The 15,974-nt window shown below is 41.2% G+C and overlaps 2 protein-coding genes across 4 annotated transcripts; one reads left to right on the top strand and one right to left on the bottom strand.

Moving 5' to 3' along the window:
• Positions 1 to 3,018: 3,018 nt before the first annotated feature.
• Positions 3,019 to 15,132, bottom strand: TOPORS (TOP1 binding arginine/serine rich protein, E3 ubiquitin ligase). Of its 3 annotated transcripts, XM_036261300.1 has the most exons (4): positions 14,970 to 15,132; positions 14,625 to 14,685; positions 13,299 to 13,493; positions 3,238 to 6,715 (listed from the first exon to the last, which is right to left on the bottom strand). In XM_036261300.1, the coding sequence occupies exon 4, from the start codon at positions 6,710 to 6,712 to the stop codon at positions 3,785 to 3,787; it is 2,928 nt and encodes a 975-aa protein (XP_036117193.1). In that variant the 5' UTR covers positions 6,713 to 6,715; positions 13,299 to 13,493; positions 14,625 to 14,685; positions 14,970 to 15,132; the 3' UTR covers positions 3,238 to 3,784. The 3 variants fall into 3 exon arrangements, with proteins under 3 accessions (XP_036117191.1, XP_036117192.1, XP_036117193.1); XM_036261298.1 differs by lacking the exon at positions 14,625 to 14,685 and having other exon boundaries at positions 3,019 to 6,715; XM_036261299.1 differs by lacking the exons at positions 13,299 to 13,493; positions 14,625 to 14,685 and having other exon boundaries at positions 3,019 to 6,715.
• On the top strand, positions 14,837 to 15,751 carry SMIM27 (small integral membrane protein 27). The gene is made up of 2 exons (XM_036261301.1): positions 14,837 to 15,015; positions 15,351 to 15,751. Exons 1-2 carry the CDS (start codon positions 14,971 to 14,973, stop codon positions 15,462 to 15,464), a joined length of 159 nt encoding a protein of 52 aa, XP_036117194.1. The 5' UTR covers positions 14,837 to 14,970; the 3' UTR covers positions 15,465 to 15,751.
• The last annotated feature ends 223 nt before the right edge of the window (positions 15,752 to 15,974 follow it).

Here is a 15,974-nt window from a genome sequence, read left to right as displayed (position 1 = left end):
ACTTTGTAAGTTCCAACCTTATAAATAGGACCAGAATACTTGACTATGTAGTGACTTTGACTATTTCTCACAGAGAAGGTGGCTTTAATAGTCACTGCATTTGCCTTTGTGAATTTTTCTCATTTTGCTGAGTATACATGACTGATAACTCACTCACATACAGTCAAATCTGCAGGACTGCTGAGGCACTTTTAACTTTTTGTTTAAAATTATCTCAAGCTTACAGAAAAATTGTAAGAATAGTACAAAGAATTCTTGCATTTTTACTCTCAACAATTTTTAACATTTTGCCACAAGTTGCTTTATCCTTCTTTTCTATGTAGTTTTCAGAACTATTTGGATTACATACACAATTGTTAAGCTTTAGCTTTCTACATAGGTTTTCCTAAAGGCACCGATCATTGGACATATCTATACAAATTTTGATCTCAGTGACATCTACATTATCATAGTAATTTAAAAGTCCTCATTCGAGCCCTGGCCAGTTTGGCTCAGCGGTTAGAGCGTCGGCCTGCGGTCCGGAGAGGCCCGGGTTCGGTTACCGCTAGGGGTACGTACTTCAGTTGCAGTTTGTCCCTGGCCCTGGTTGGTCGTGTGGGTGGCAGCCACTCGATGTGTCCCTTCACGTCGATGTTTCTCTCTCTCTCCCTCCCACTCTATCTGTACAAAAAATGGAAAAATATCCTCGGGTGAGGATATAAAATAAATAAATAAATAAATAAATAAATAAAAATAAAAGTCCTCATTCGAGGACATGCTTAGAGAGAGGGAGAAAGAAACATCGATTGGTTGCCTTCTGTACCTCAACTGGAGACTGAACCTGCAACCCAGGTATGTGCCAACTGGGAATCAAACTGGCAACCTTTTGGTGCACAGGACAACACTGAGCCACTCCAGCTGGGCTATCATAGTAATTTAATCAACAAACGTCAATTGTACATAGGTCTAAAAAGCTGAATGTTACAAATGGATCCATGTTCTGAATGCTGATGAAATCAGGTTTGTGAGGAGGAACCTCTCTCCCTGCTTCCCATCCCCTCCCCCCATTGTTGGGGATAATGGGGCTGGTGACAACCCAAACCAGGCTATACGTGGTTTTTGGCAGCCCAAAGCACCTTCTGAAAAATTTACCAAGTCCAGGATTGTACTAGTGACTAGCTCAAAGTGCCCACAGCCCACACTAGCAGGAGACTGCAATTATTCCCCATGATGGAAGAATTACCAATAAGTATGGGCAGTCAGTTTACCTTGCATCAATACTTGCCCCTTTATACACTGCCCATCATTATTACAGATTAGATGGGTTAGGGAAGTCCTTAGATTGGCTCCCCCAAGAGCTGAGGTCAAACTTGACTTCAACTAGGAAGTGAAAGTGTAAATTAGAGGCTCAAGTGCAGATGCTTGGTTGCATTTCCTTTACATAAGAAAAACAAAATCACAAAAACATTGAATCTGAGATAAAATAAAATGTCTCATGGACCTGAATTCAGATGAACAAGTTAAAAATATATCAAGCTTAGAGTGGAGCTTCCTAGAAGCAGGAAGCAGGTCTTAGCTAATTTTTAAAAATCTCTAGCACCTATTCATCCATTCAATATTTTAAGCTCTTCCATATGTGAAAGAAAATAGAGAAGGGATATTGCAGTACACATAGATATAGTTGCCAAAGATCTTGAGGACTGATAAGACATTTAGTAATCAACTGCAATTTGTGATAGATGCTCTGCAGGACTCCAGGGTTAAGACAGCAAGTAATGAAGGGAATACTGGGGAGAACGGGCACACTGTGAACAGAAACCTAGTTTAGCCAGGATGGAATCAGTTCCTAGAAGAAAAATGCCCTGTATGAAGGCTCACAAGTAGTGGGGAGCAGCACCTCCATAGACCTAAAGCAGGTTAGTGTGTCCAGAACACAAATCAGTGAGAGAAAAGCTAAACACAGACTGAAATATGATTAGGCAGATTTGTGAACCATATGATATTGGACTGTTTTCTTGTAATGATTATTCTAACAAGAAGTTACTAAAGGATTTTAAGGAAACGAAACAACAAAAAACAAAACAAAAAAACCTATCTTTTAAATGCTACATCAAGAATGGAGAGAGGCAAAAGGGTAGGTGTACAGCAATAGGATGCAGGCAGACTTACGGTAGTACAGGTGAGAGATCAGGGCTACCTAGACTAAATAATGGGATAGATGCATTAGAAATATTAGAAAAATATTTAGTGAACAGAATTTGGTGAATGAATGGAGGTAGCTGAAGGACAGGAAGAATCAAAGATTTGGAAATCTGGGCTTGAATATGTGAGGATGATGTGATTGAAGGTATCATGTAGTAAGATGAGTTTTCATTAAGTGAAAACAATGTAAAATCAGAATGTAGAATAAAAGAGCATTCTTAAGTTTGTAATATTAAGAAAAACTACAAAGTCATTTCATAAAGTATATTCCTTGATCAACAAGTCTTCCCACAATTTGTCTGAACTTACTAAAAATTGTCAACATCAACTTTAGATTCTTGTCATCTGAAACCAGTTTCCCACTACTGCCCTTAAGATAAACACAAACTCTAAACATGCCCTACAAAGCTTGGCCCCACAGTTTTTGTCCTTTAGCTAACCCTGCCTTCTCGGAATATTACAGGCTTCCCTTCTGCCTTTGGATCTTTGCACATCTTTTTCCTTTGATAACAACCCTGCCTACCTGTTTTCTGGATTTCAATTCAACCATCACTTACACCTGAAATTAGACCCCCACTGTATGCTTTTATAGTAAATTATACTTTTTCTCCAGAGAACTTAGTTATGTGACATACACACACACACACACACACACACACGTGTGTGTGTGTGTGTGTGTGTGTGTATGCCCCAGGAGGGCAGGAAGCATATCTGTTTTGTTCTGGCTGTCACTGAACCCCTGAAATCTGGTACAGAACCCAACACAGCAGGTATTGCAATTTCTGTTAACAATGAATGAATACGGTAACAAGGCAAATTGAAAACAACTGCATCTTTCTGAAGATAGAAGGCAAATAATCAGATGAAAGAACTAAAATAACTAAAACTGTGAAATGCAGCTCACCTGAAATTCAGTATTTATGACACAAATATATCCTTAATTATTTCCACTAAAATAATTTGACTTAAAAAATATATCAGTACTTATAGGAAAGTTTCTGGATTCTTGTTTTAAAGTTACTGTTTTATTTTTTCTTTTGTTGATTATACATTTTTTTTTACTGGCAGATCGGATAAACAAGTATATAAAGGAAATATTTAAACTGCTCTTTTGGCAGAAGATAAATTGCAGATTAAAATGCCTCAATTTAACCTGAACTAATAGTTTTGAATCATACAAAATTTTAAGAAAAATAAAGACTATCTAAACAGATTCTCCTAGTTTATAACACATTTTCAGAACAACTCTCAAAAAAAAAATTTAAAAATACTCATTGACTACTTAAAAAATATGTCAATACCATATGGCTTTATGAAATAACTTCTAAAATTATATATATTTTATTTAAAAAGGATCCCAAGTTTTAAATAAACTGCTAGCAATAACATTTTCTTCACTTAAAAGTGCATATTTCTGAGGGTGCGACATACTTTTTAAACAAATAATTTTTTACAAATTTTTAACACATAAAAAAAAATCACAAAATATTTCTAAGGGGAAGAGAGTTTTCACCAAAAGTCATCTTTATATAGACTGCAATAGATGACACCGTTCTTCTTCTTTTTATATTATCAGAATTCTCAGTGAGATGCTTTGGCAATTTTAAGATATATCATGTTCTCTACCAAGACACACTGAAGTTAATGATGTCCGTGGAGATGACAATTGCCTTGATGGCTCAGTCTGAATAGAGACATTATTGGGCTGGTTCTCCAAATCAGCAGCGAAGGTGCTCTCTTCTCTTACATCAACAGTTTGTTCAATTGAAGCTGGATGGAGTGGTATAGTATCTACAGTTTTGTTAGCATTATTTAAGTTGTTAAGTATAGTAATATTACACTCTTTGTCCAGAACAGCAACTTCATCTTCTATTGTAACTATATCTTCAGTTTCAAATGTTTCCAAAGGAGCCAAAAATTCACTTTGTAGAGGGTCTTGAGGACCATTATTGTCACATTCTGTACCATCCTTTACTTCAGAATCTTTATCACTGTCACTGTCTATGGTTATTACAACTGGGGAATGGGAAGCATTATCTCCATGGTGTTTCTTATGTTTCCTCTTATGTTTCTTCTTTTTCTTTTTATGATGTCTAGTTGTATCGGTAGCTTTCCCTTCATAAATTATCTCTACACTTAGGCTCCGGGTCCTCCTTTTCCTCTTCTTGTGTTTTGTCTCTCTGTCTGATGATCGGCTATCTGAAAAACTGTCACTCTCGTTTTTGTGATTTCCACCCAATTTTGATGAAGATTTTTGGCAATGACTTTCCTTTACTTTAGAAGTAAATTCACGAGATGGTTGAGCCACTTCATTAGTACCCTCCAAATGTCGTGTTTTGTATTTTCGTTTACCTCCAGGTTTTTCATTTCTCACTCGGTCAGGTCCTGTAGATGCAGTCTTTGATCTATTACTAGATAGGCTCCTTGATCTGTGCCTTTCATAGTAGTAATATTTCCTTTCACTGTGATTATTTTTTTTCCTAGCATTTGTTCTTTCAGAAAAGGACTGAATTCTAAATTCTGGACTTGAAGATTGTCTGGAATAATGAGCTCTAGACAGAGTCCTTCTCCTGTAAGATGATTCATAGCCATCTCTATCCTTGTTTCTACTGTAGTAAGTATACTCCCACTTATATCTGCTTCCATAATTATTTTTTAAATAATAATGATCTTTAGTTCTGCTCCGTGATCTTCTTTTACCATGATCACTGCTACGAGATCTTGATCTGCTTGTGCTTTCACTACTTAGAGATAGAGTTTGGCTTCTTCGTGACCAACTACTATCTCTAGTTCTTGACCTTTTTTTGTCTCTTCTACTTCTAGGCCTACTACTCTCCCTGCTTCTGGATCGTTTTCTTTTCATTCTTTTCTTCCCATGATGCTTTCTACGATTCTTCTGATCATGCCCACTTCTACTCTGGGAATGTGAATCTGAACTTCTTGATCTTCCCCTCCTTCTGTGTCTACGGTTATGTGGGGAATAAACTCTGTCTCCTCTAACAGATGAGCTCAGGTCTCTGGGAGAGGACAGTGATGTAGATCGTTTCTCTTCCTTCTTTGATTTGATTCTTGTACTAGAATCGCAATGACCTTTACTTATTTGTTCATCCTTTCCAAGGACAGAGTGTGGAGATGAACATCTACTAATATCACTATCACCAGAACTATAAGACTGTTCTTGTTCTTGTGCCTTTACAGTCTCCATTTTCTCATAAGAGCCTAAATCCTCAGAATCCGAGGACAGTTCAACAAGTTCTGGAGTCCTCTCAGCTAGTGGCTTAACAAACCCAACAATGACACAATTATCTGAAGAAGAATCACTGTCATTATTTAGGTCCACATTGGTTTGTACCCCCTGTATCTGAGACGAGGCTCTTCCTGTTATGAGTTCTTCATCTGAACTATCAGAGGTATTTAAAAGGGAAGACATGACAGCATGTACCTGCTCAGAGCTTGAGTAAGATGGTCCTGGAGTCTCATCATCCCATGGTGCTCGACTAACAGTGGCTACATTAATATCCACCTCTTGGGTCTCAGCTTCATCTGGAGATATTGTTATGACTGAAGAATCAGAATGACTACCTTCTTCATAGGAAGGAGCAGGGCAATCATAATTAGCATGTTGATCAAAGGCTGCCATGTTAAAAGGAGATCGAGCAAAACTGATAAATTCATGTATGAAATGCTCAGTCCTATTAAGTAAAAATGGCCTTAAATCAGACACAAATGCCTGACTCTCCAAGTCATACCGAGTAACATTACTCATGATGATGTGCTGCACTATGTTCACTAAAGATCCATGAGCTCCAAAAAGAACTGTAAGTTCACGTTTTAACCAGGGAACTAATCTGTGAAGACAAGCTGGATTTCTACGAAAAAATTCAGCTGAAATATCCCTGTAGCGGCCACCATCTTCAATATTTCTAACGCGAGCACCAGCCCGATAGAGAGTTCGTCTAAAATTAATAATATCCTGTTCTTGAATTTTCCGCAAAGATCTCTCATCTGTGGTAGTTGGCCTCCTTGGAATCTGTCTCATAAGTTGAGAAATTTCACCATCTCTGGGTCTTGTTGAAATGCCTAAACCTTCAAACAGTACTCCACTATCTGGCGGAGTTGTTGTTCTTCTGTTCACATTTCTACTGGGTGAATAAACAGAAGCACTTCGCTCTCTTGTCATAGTTGTACGATAGCGAAATCGTCGAACATCAGAGGTGGTAAAAGAACCATTATATGAAGGCCTTAGGACATACTCTTTGAAGTCATCTTCTGCCCTCACAGAATGGAAAATAGAATCAAAGGGCTGTTTACATAGTGGACATTCAGCTTTGTTTTTAGACCACTCCTGTACACAGCGAAAACAGAACTTATGTAAACAGCGATCTAAGTAAGACACATTATCAAATCTATCCAAGCAGATAGGACACTTAGAATCAGGAGATGCATCAGCTGGTACTGTCTGTTGCAATTTGCTAGTGCCAGCTTTAGGTGAAAAGTTGTCCATTTTAAATTCCTTAGCTGCTGATGCCATTACCTGTAAAAGGGAAAAATTTACATCAGTATCCTAGTAAAAGAGAAATGATTAAACTTGAAAAAAAACTGCAAATAATGACTCTGAAATACTTTGCTGAAAATAGTTCAGTAGTTCATTATCTTTATAATAGGGCAGTGTCACCTAGTTACACAGCACAAAAGCACAAACTCAAAAGACAAATTTTCTGAGTTTGAATTCTGGTTCCATATTAGCAGTGTGACTGTACAAGTTACTATCTCTATGCTTATGCTTTAATTTCACCTGTCACATCACTGCCTCACAGAGTTTGTGAAGATGTAAAAAGCCTTTAGAAAAAGTGCCTGATACATAGTAAGCTCTCAAATACTATATAACATTCTATTACTGTATTCTTTTAAAAAATAATTTAATAGAGAAATATTTCATATATACAAAAAAGTACAAAGGAAAATATTCCAAGTATCCATGTGTCCATCATTCAGAGTTCACATCTTCTCATGGTTAGTCCAGATTTTTTTAAATGTCCCTTATCTTACCCTCCTATCCCTTTTTAGAAAAACACCCCACAAAACATGACAGTCCTCAGTTGGTGTTATTTCTGTGTATGGTTTTATATCTTTCATATAAATGCCCAAACAACAGACTATTGATTTATCTTTGGTGTTATATATACACCTTTAAAAACAGCTTTAGGCCTGGCCCGTGTGGTTCAGTGGTTGAGCATCGACCCATGCACCAAGAGGTCACCGGTTAGATTCCCGGTCAGGACACATGCCCAGGTTGTGGGCCCAATCACCAGTGGGGGACATGCAGGAGGCAGCCAACTGATGTTATCTCTCATCGATATTTCACTCTCTCTCCCCCTCTCCCTTCCTCTCTCTCTGAATTCAATAAAAAAGGGAGAAAAAATAGCTTTAGTAATAACTTTCTGTGATGACCACATAGTAGGTATATAAATGTTGAATTACTATACTGTACAACTGAAATGAATATAATATTGTATGTCAACTACACTTAGAAAAAAAGCATTAGTGAGATAATTTGCATACCAGAAAGCTCACCTGTTTAAACCAATTCTGTGGTTTTTAGTGAAAATTAAATGAAACACTAAATGTAAAAGCATGGAAGGGCAGGGCATAACTCATAGTAAATGCTCACTAAATGTTAGTTGCACTAATAGTATAGGTACACTAATAATACCTATACTATTATAGTCATTTCATCACTGATCCCTTTCAGCCCCCTTTAGAAGCCTTTCTTAGCCTTTTTATTTAATCCAAAGTCAGCCATAAAGTATCTTAAATTATGCTTTCAGGCCCTTTCCTTTATTATCTTTTCACAACAAGGATCACTAGAATCTTAAAGATTAGTTTCGGTGCCTGGCCGGGTGGCTCGGAGGACTGAGTGTTGTCCCAAGGACTGACAAGTCCTGATTTGATTCCTGGTTGGGGCACATGCCAGGGTTGTAGGCTCAATCCCCAGTGAGGGGGCATGCAGGAGGCAGGTGATCAATGAGTCTCTCTCACATAGATGTTTCTATCTCTCTCTCCCTTCCTCTCTCTCTAAAAAATCAATAAAAACATATTTTAAAAAAGGTTAGTTTTGTTTTCTTTAAACTCATCAGTTTATATTGCCCATAACTTACAAAATGAATTTGTCAGAGCTTAAATCTAGTTTGCATTACATTTTAGCCTTTTTATCTTATAAAATCCCTTAGTGCATTTTACACTAATCATTTTCTATATATTAAATATTGGTTTCTTCTTTTATGTTTTCCTGATCCTATTATTCATCTTTCTCTACCTCCTCTATCATAGGAAGTCCCATCACCAGTCAACCACTGTCAAGTTAGTCAAATAATAGAGTTGTAATTTTCTAAACAATAGATTCATTGGCTATACCAGATTCGTTGGCTATACCAAGCGCCAACAAAAACAAACAAAACCCACAACAAAAATCTGAGATTGTAAAATAAGTATTTCACCATAGATTTCAAATTAAGGTTGCTCATCTAGGGCCTCTTAACTTTCTCAAAGCTGTAACTTAATAGGGACTCAATGCTGAACAAGTTTCTTTAAATTTTTTTTTTTATCCTCATCCAAGGACATTTATTTTTTGCATTTATCTTCAGATAGAGCAGGAGGGAGAGAGGGAAGAAGAGAGAAAGAGAAACACCAATGCGAGAGAGACACATCGAATGGCCACCACCCAAACGACCCCAACCGGGGCGGGGACAAACCGCAACTGAGGCATGTGCCCTTAGCAGGAACTGAACCCAGGACTCTCTGGTCCATGGGCCAACACTCCAACCACTGAACCAAACCGGCCAGGGCTAACCAACTTTCTCTAAGGGGTCCAACTATATCTAGCCTTCTATTTTCTACAGTGGAAATGCAAAAATCACCACTGTTCTTGAGAATACCAATTGTTTTTCTGTTAACACATTTAAACTCTGAAACCTTAATATTGCATAAATTTCTCCTACTCCTAATATTTTTTATTCCCACTCAGGAAAAAAAAAAAACCTTTAGTATAAAAGACAGTGTGCATGTGTTAGAGGAAGACATGAAGAGTGGAGAGGGAACTTGAGAGGTTATCAGAAGATCTGGGTTGAAGACCAGGTGTCACTTAAAACTAACTCTGTAAACTAGAAAAATCCACATTAACTCTGAATTTAGTTTGCCCCTCTAATAAAGGGATTATTAAGACTTCTGCCTCCTGCATGCCCCCTACCAGGGATAGAGCCTGCAACCTGGGCCTGTGCCCTGACTGGGGAATCCAACCAGCAACCTTTGGGTGCACAAGATGACGCCCAACCAACTGAGCCACACAAGCCAGGACCATTGGTTGATTCTTGCATGTGCCCTAAACAGGGATCGAACCCGCAACCTTGACATATTGGGATGATACTCTAAACCAACTGAGCTACCCGGCCAGGGTGCAAGTTAATACATTTTATCTTAATTTACTTCTTTGGAATACAGAATTTTAGTGTTTACTATTTCCAGTTCACAAAAATTACAGCACAAATGAATTCATTAAAGAAAATTATTAGGTAGTAAATTTAAAGTTCAGATAAAACAAAATCTCAACTAAGTATGGTTTTACAAAAAAATTTTATCTTCCCCTGACCTGTCTGGCTCATCAGTTAGAGCGCTGGCCCACAGACCAGAGTTGCAAGGTTCGATTCTGGTCGAGGTCACATTCCTCAGTTGTGCGTCAGTTGCTAGCCCTGGTCAGGGTTGTGCCAGAGGCAACCAAATCCGTATCTCTCTCTTAAATCAATGTTTATCTCTCACTCTTTCCCTCCCACCTCCCTCCCACTCTATCTGAAGATAAATGATAAAATATCCTTGGGTGAGAATTTGGAAAAAAAAAAAAAAAGGTATCTTAGTCTCCCCTAGTTTTATAAGCCTGCTAATCATGTTGACAGCCTAAGCCTAAAGAAAGTCCAATAATGTCATCCATAGTAGGTAAAGAATAAATTAATTAGAGTTGTTTTATATTTCTACCCAGGAATGTCTTTAGCTACAGAGAATGGCATTTAACTGCCTGGTGTGACTCAGTGGTTGCATATGGACACATGCATCAAAAGGTCACAAGTTCGATTCCCAGTCAGAGCACATGCCTGAGGGTTTCCTGCTTGATCCCCAGTAGGGGGCATGCAGGAAGCAGCCCATGGATGTTTCTATCTCTCTCTCCTTCTCCCCAACTCTCTCTAAAAATCAATAAAATATATATGTTAAAAAAAATGGCATTCATGCAAAACACCAATGTCAATGAATATAAATCATCAAAGAATTTACTTCTTCAAAATCATTACTCAGTACTAAAATTAAAATATTTGCTTAAAATTTTTTTTTTTTTTTTTTACTTTATTGATTTCAGAGAGAGGGAAAGAGAGATAGAAACATCAATGAGAGAGAACATCAACTGGCAGTCTCCTGCATGCCCCCAACTGGGGATCAGGCCAGAAACCTGAGTGTGTGCCCTGACCGGCACCCCACACCTATCTATTCAAATGAAATGAAAACATATGTCCACACAAACCCTTGTAAATGAATATTCATAGCCACATGTCATAAAAGCTCAAAAGTGGAAATAACCCAAATGTCCATCAACTGGGGAGGATGAATAAAATGTATATATCCAGCCCTGGCCAGTTTGGCTCAGCGGTTAGAGCATCCGCCTGCGGTCCGGAGAGACCCGGGTTCGGTTCCCGCTGAGGGCATGTACCTCGGTTGCAGTTTGTCCCCAGCCCTGGTTGGTCGTGCAGGTGACAGCCACTCGATGTGTCCCTTTCACATCGATGTTTCCCTCTCTCTCTCTCTCTCTCTTCCTCTCTCTCCCTCCCACTCTGTCTGTGTAAAAAATGGAAAAATGTCCTCGGGTGAGGATTAAAAAAAAAAAAAAATGTATATATCCATACAATGAATATTTGACAATAAAAAGGAATGAAGTACTGATACACCCTACAACATGGATGAATCTTTCCATTATGCTAAATGAAAAAAAACCAAACCAGTCACAAAAGAACACATTGTTGCATGATGTCCTTTATATGAAAGGTCCAGAACAAGGAAATCTATAGATGTGAAAGTACAGGGTTGGGCAAATATAGGTTTACAGTTGTTCATATGGAAAATAATACAGCCCTGGCTGGTTTGGCTCAGCAGTTGGGAGCGTTGGCCTGTGGACCAGAGAGTCCCGGGTTCGGTTCCAGCTAGGGGCACGTACAAAAAAAAAAAAAAAAAAAGGAAAATATTACAATAATAAATAAATAATACAAGGGTAAAGTATATTTCATGTACTCACAACTGAAACCTACTTTTGCCCACTCCTGTAGATTGGTAGTTGCTGGGGGTTGGGAGGATTATAAGGTTTCTTTCTGGGATGATGAAAATGTTCAATTTTATCATGGATGAATGAAATGTAAATTATACCTCAACACAGCTATTTAAAAAACACAAAGTAAGGCATAAAAGAGGAATGACTAGAGACATTACGGTTCATAGGAATTCTGGGTTTAGGCAACAAAGGTGGGCCTAGGAGTAAATTTAGTGCTTCGGGTTCCAGAAGTTTGTAATAAAGATTTCTCTCCCCTATCTCTCTAGGAACTAGGACTCCAAATTCATTTACCCATTGGGAGAAGAGTAATCAGTTCTTTGGATCCCATTTCCCTAACTGCCTTCAAAATTCTAAATAAAGTTTACCATCTTTAGGATAAACTTATTAAATCAATCTTCCCCTTCCCCAAAGCTTCAGATTACATTTGTAGGAATGATGTTAATTCTAACCAGGGCTGAGAATCAAAACCACTTAAAAGCTGTATGATTTGAAGGAAGTTATTTAATTTCTTAAGACTTTAAGTAGCTCGGCAAGTGTAGCTCAGTGGGTTGAGCGTCATCCCATGGACTGAGAGGTCCAGGTTACACTCCCCATCAGAGCACATGCCCTGTTGCACGATCAGAGGATGCCCTGTTGCAGTATGGATCCCGCGTAGGGAGCGTGCAGGAGGCAGCCAATTGATGTTTCTCTCTCACGTTGTTTCTATCTCTCTCTCCCTTCCTCTCTCAAAAATCAATAAAAACATATTTAGGGGAAAAAAAAAAAAACTTTAAGTAACAGTACCACCTGAAAAGGTGGCTGTGTGAAGAGATATATTCCACGAAAATACTTAGGATAGTGTTTAGTGTGCATTAAAAAGTGAATACCGTTTCCCTATGTTACAGGAAAATAAAGAAATCACTGTACCTCTCTGAACTATAATTTAACCAATTCCAAAAGATCATATGGAAGTTATAGGATCTACTCAGGATAAAAAGAAGCCACTCATTCCAGACAACCATGTTTGTTTAGGCTGACTGTATAGCTTTGCATGTCACTGACTAAAAACAAACAAAACCCACCCACCTTCACCACTACTAACTTAAATCTTGGGTAGCTCTTTCTTAATTTATCTTAATCTTGAACTTCTATTCACTTTTCCCCTTAAACACTATTTGCCTCATCTCAGTACTGCCCCCTTCCGGTGCAGTAATCTGCAACCCACGAGGAAAACTACACTGACTGAATGGATGAGCCCAGCCCACAGTGTACAGCAGCACTCTTCAGACAACTCCAACAATCATGGTGACAGATCCTTTGGTCGGGAACTGCCATCATCCAGGACCTAAGACAACCACCATGTGCATTATATAACCACAACGAACTAAAATATTGTTATTCCCATTTTACAGGCAGGTTCAGACAGGTTAGAAAATCCATCCAAGTTCACAACTCTAACAGTAGAGATGCCACCATCCAGACTCCAACGTTATGGGTTGGGTTGCTGCCCCCCCACCCCAGACCAAGATCTTTCCAGTACACCGATAGGCTCACAGCCCCCGCCCCCGACCTTCTTGAAAAACGCTGCCCTTCCCCGCCCACCCACACAGATCCACCGGTGCGGTGCGGTGCGCTTCAGGAGCCGTCTGCCCACCCTGTCCCGCCGAGGCCCGGATGGCCTCTCAGCTCCCTAGTCTATGGGCCTCGCTCCAGATGGGAGCTCCAACTGGCCCAGCCCTTCCGACCTCCGAGCCCCATTGTTCCCGATCTCACTGACCTCGGAGAATGTCGGTGAATGCCGGGCTGGGGCACTAGTGGCAAGCTCCCGGCGGCCTAGGAAGCCAGGTCGGTGACGGCAGGATCCGCGAAGGCGTACCCGGCGACTTCTCCGCAGGCCCTCAGGAGCGGGAGCATGCGGGGGCGCTTCACCCTCCTCGCGAGACAGCGGAGACCCCGGCGGCTGTTGCGACCCCTGTGACGTAAAGCGCTCATCACCAATGGCAGCTTGGAGGCGGCGGAACGAGCCAAATCCACCCCACGGGCCCCCAGCGCGTCAAAACAAAACACCCGCCTGCGTAACGCATGCGCAGTAGAAAGCCGCCAGCACGAAGAGCAGGGTTTAGCGCGCTCGGCCCGCCCCCCGCAACCGCCGCGTTCCTGGAAGGAGAGCGGCGTGACCCTCCCGAGAAGACAGAAGTCGCTATTACCACCATCATTCTTATTACTACTAATCTCTGGGGGATACAAAGGCACTAAAATGTTCGATCCTAACTTACCAGGAAAACACGGTAACTAGCTTAGTCTCATTTAAACCTCCCCAAACTCTGCGAGAAGTTACTAAAATTATCTCGAGGGTCTCAAGGAACTGAGGTACACGCGGGTGAAGTGACTTTACCTCCTAGGAAAGAACACCGAGATGCGAACACAGTCCGAAGCCAGAGCCCAGTCAGTATCCCACGTCTTAAGAGAGGGAGCTCTACTCCAGTCAGACAAACAGTAGCGCTGAAATCTTAGCAGAACAACGTTTCCCTCTCGAGACTGCGTTTCCCCTCCCCACTCCCCGAAGTCAGGATTCAAACCCTGTTGTTAGATCCCTGAGATGTACAGAGGGCGCGTCTGGGCCCGCAGCGGCCCCCAGCCCGGGCGACACTCTGGCCTCGGAGGTGAGCGCCTCGCACGTTCGGGGCTGAACCTGTTCGCCCGCCCGCGCGCCAAACGGCCGTCAGCTTCGAGCCAGACGTGCCCAGGTCCCGAGCACGCAGGAAACGCTCAGAAAGCACTTGCTGATTGGCAGGGGCGCTGCGCCGGGGCGCTGGTGCCACGTTCCTTCTCAGAAATCCACGGACACCAACACGCCACTGCTATGAAAGACCTGTTTCTTGAAGGAGGGCTCAGTGAGCAGGATTCCCACAAGGATTCGTCACTGTTACAGAAAAGTGGGTGGTACTGCTTGTGTAAAGATGAATATACGAAAGCCTATCAATATGATGTGGGCACCGATGCGGGAGGGAACGTTACTTCTTCCAGCGTTGTCATACGCCGGTGTGATATTTAAAACAGACTCGTTTTTCAAATAAACTTTTGTATTACGACGGTACATTACCTTGTATAATTAACATTGCACTGCAGCTGGCAGAACCAGGTGACGAGGTACGCCTATCTCTCTAAGCGGCAAAAAAAAAAAAACCCATTTAAAAATATTTTCTCATTTGTCTAATCCCCTCCCTGGAAGGCGGGCTAGGCCCGCGATCACGTAAGCCCGCCCCCACTCCGGGCGGAAGAGGCCGGCCGGCCAGCGGAAAACGCTCCTGGAGGCGAGTGGGCGGGCATTCGTGCCCGGATGTAAAATGGCCGCCACCGCCGCCACCGCCCGAAAGCCGCCGCCCGGGAGGTTACTCTAGGGCCTGCAGGTCCTGCCCGTTCCCGCGGACCGCCGTCGCCTCCTTACCATGAAGCCAGTGAGTCGCCGCACCCTAGACTGGATTTATTCAGTGGTAGGTCCCGGGTCTGGCAAGGCTCCACGGTGTCGACTCCCTGGGCCCGCGGGAGGAAACCCCCGTGTTTCTTCAGCGCACCGAAACTCTAAAACCCATTCCTGAATTAAGCATTTCACTCCCTCATCTCGACTCCGCCTCTTCCTGGGGGACACGCCCTTCCGCTTCTTACGTAAGGACACTTGGGTGGGCTGGCCTCCGGAATCCCATTTATTCGTTTGTCACTGTGATTTCCACCTTAGCAACGTACGTGGCAACCAGTGGGGTGTGGGGAGGAAGTACAACTCAGTGAGTTTTTTGCTTTTGCTTCCCCTTTTGCATTTTAATTTTTTTAGTTGCTCCTCGCGATCGTGTTACTTTCCTGGGGATATGTCATCTATGCATCGACTGTAGTCGCTCGACGACAGCTAAAGAAGAAATACCCAGACAAAATCTTCGAGAATGAATGAATGAAAATTTGTAATTCCTCTAGATTTTATTCTATGCAAATACTTTACCGCTTGCTTATTTGACACGTATCTAGATTTAAAGTAAAATCCATAATACAAAGTTTCCAAATTTATTTTTGCATACAGTCCTTTATAATAAATCACTAATGTGCTAACTTTTCAAATACTTTTAAATTCTCATATAACAAAGCAACCTACATCTGACAGCTTTTGAGTATCAGATCATAGATGGAATGACATGCTTTTCTATTTACAATTTCTAAAAAACTTTTTTAAATGCCTCAGAAAGCCACTTTTAAAATAAAAATGTGTGACCCTGGCTGGTTTGACTCGGTGGGTAGAGTGTCCGCCCATGGACCAAAGAGTCCCAGGTGGGATTCTGGTCAAGGGCATGTACCTGTTGTGGTTACATTCCCAGCCCTAGTTGGGGTTGTGTGGGAGGCAACCAATCAATGTGTCTCTCTCATGATGTTTCTCTCTCCTCTTCTTCCTCCCACTCTATCTGAAAAT

Source organism: Molossus molossus, unplaced genomic scaffold, assembly GCF_014108415.1.
Source record: "Molossus molossus isolate mMolMol1 unplaced genomic scaffold, mMolMol1.p scaffold_m16_p_14, whole genome shotgun sequence".
NCBI classification, from domain to species: Eukaryota; Metazoa; Chordata; class Mammalia; order Chiroptera; family Molossidae; genus Molossus; species Molossus molossus.
Note: the sequence above shows the minus strand (reverse complement) of the source record. Positions and strands in the feature narration are given on the sequence as shown.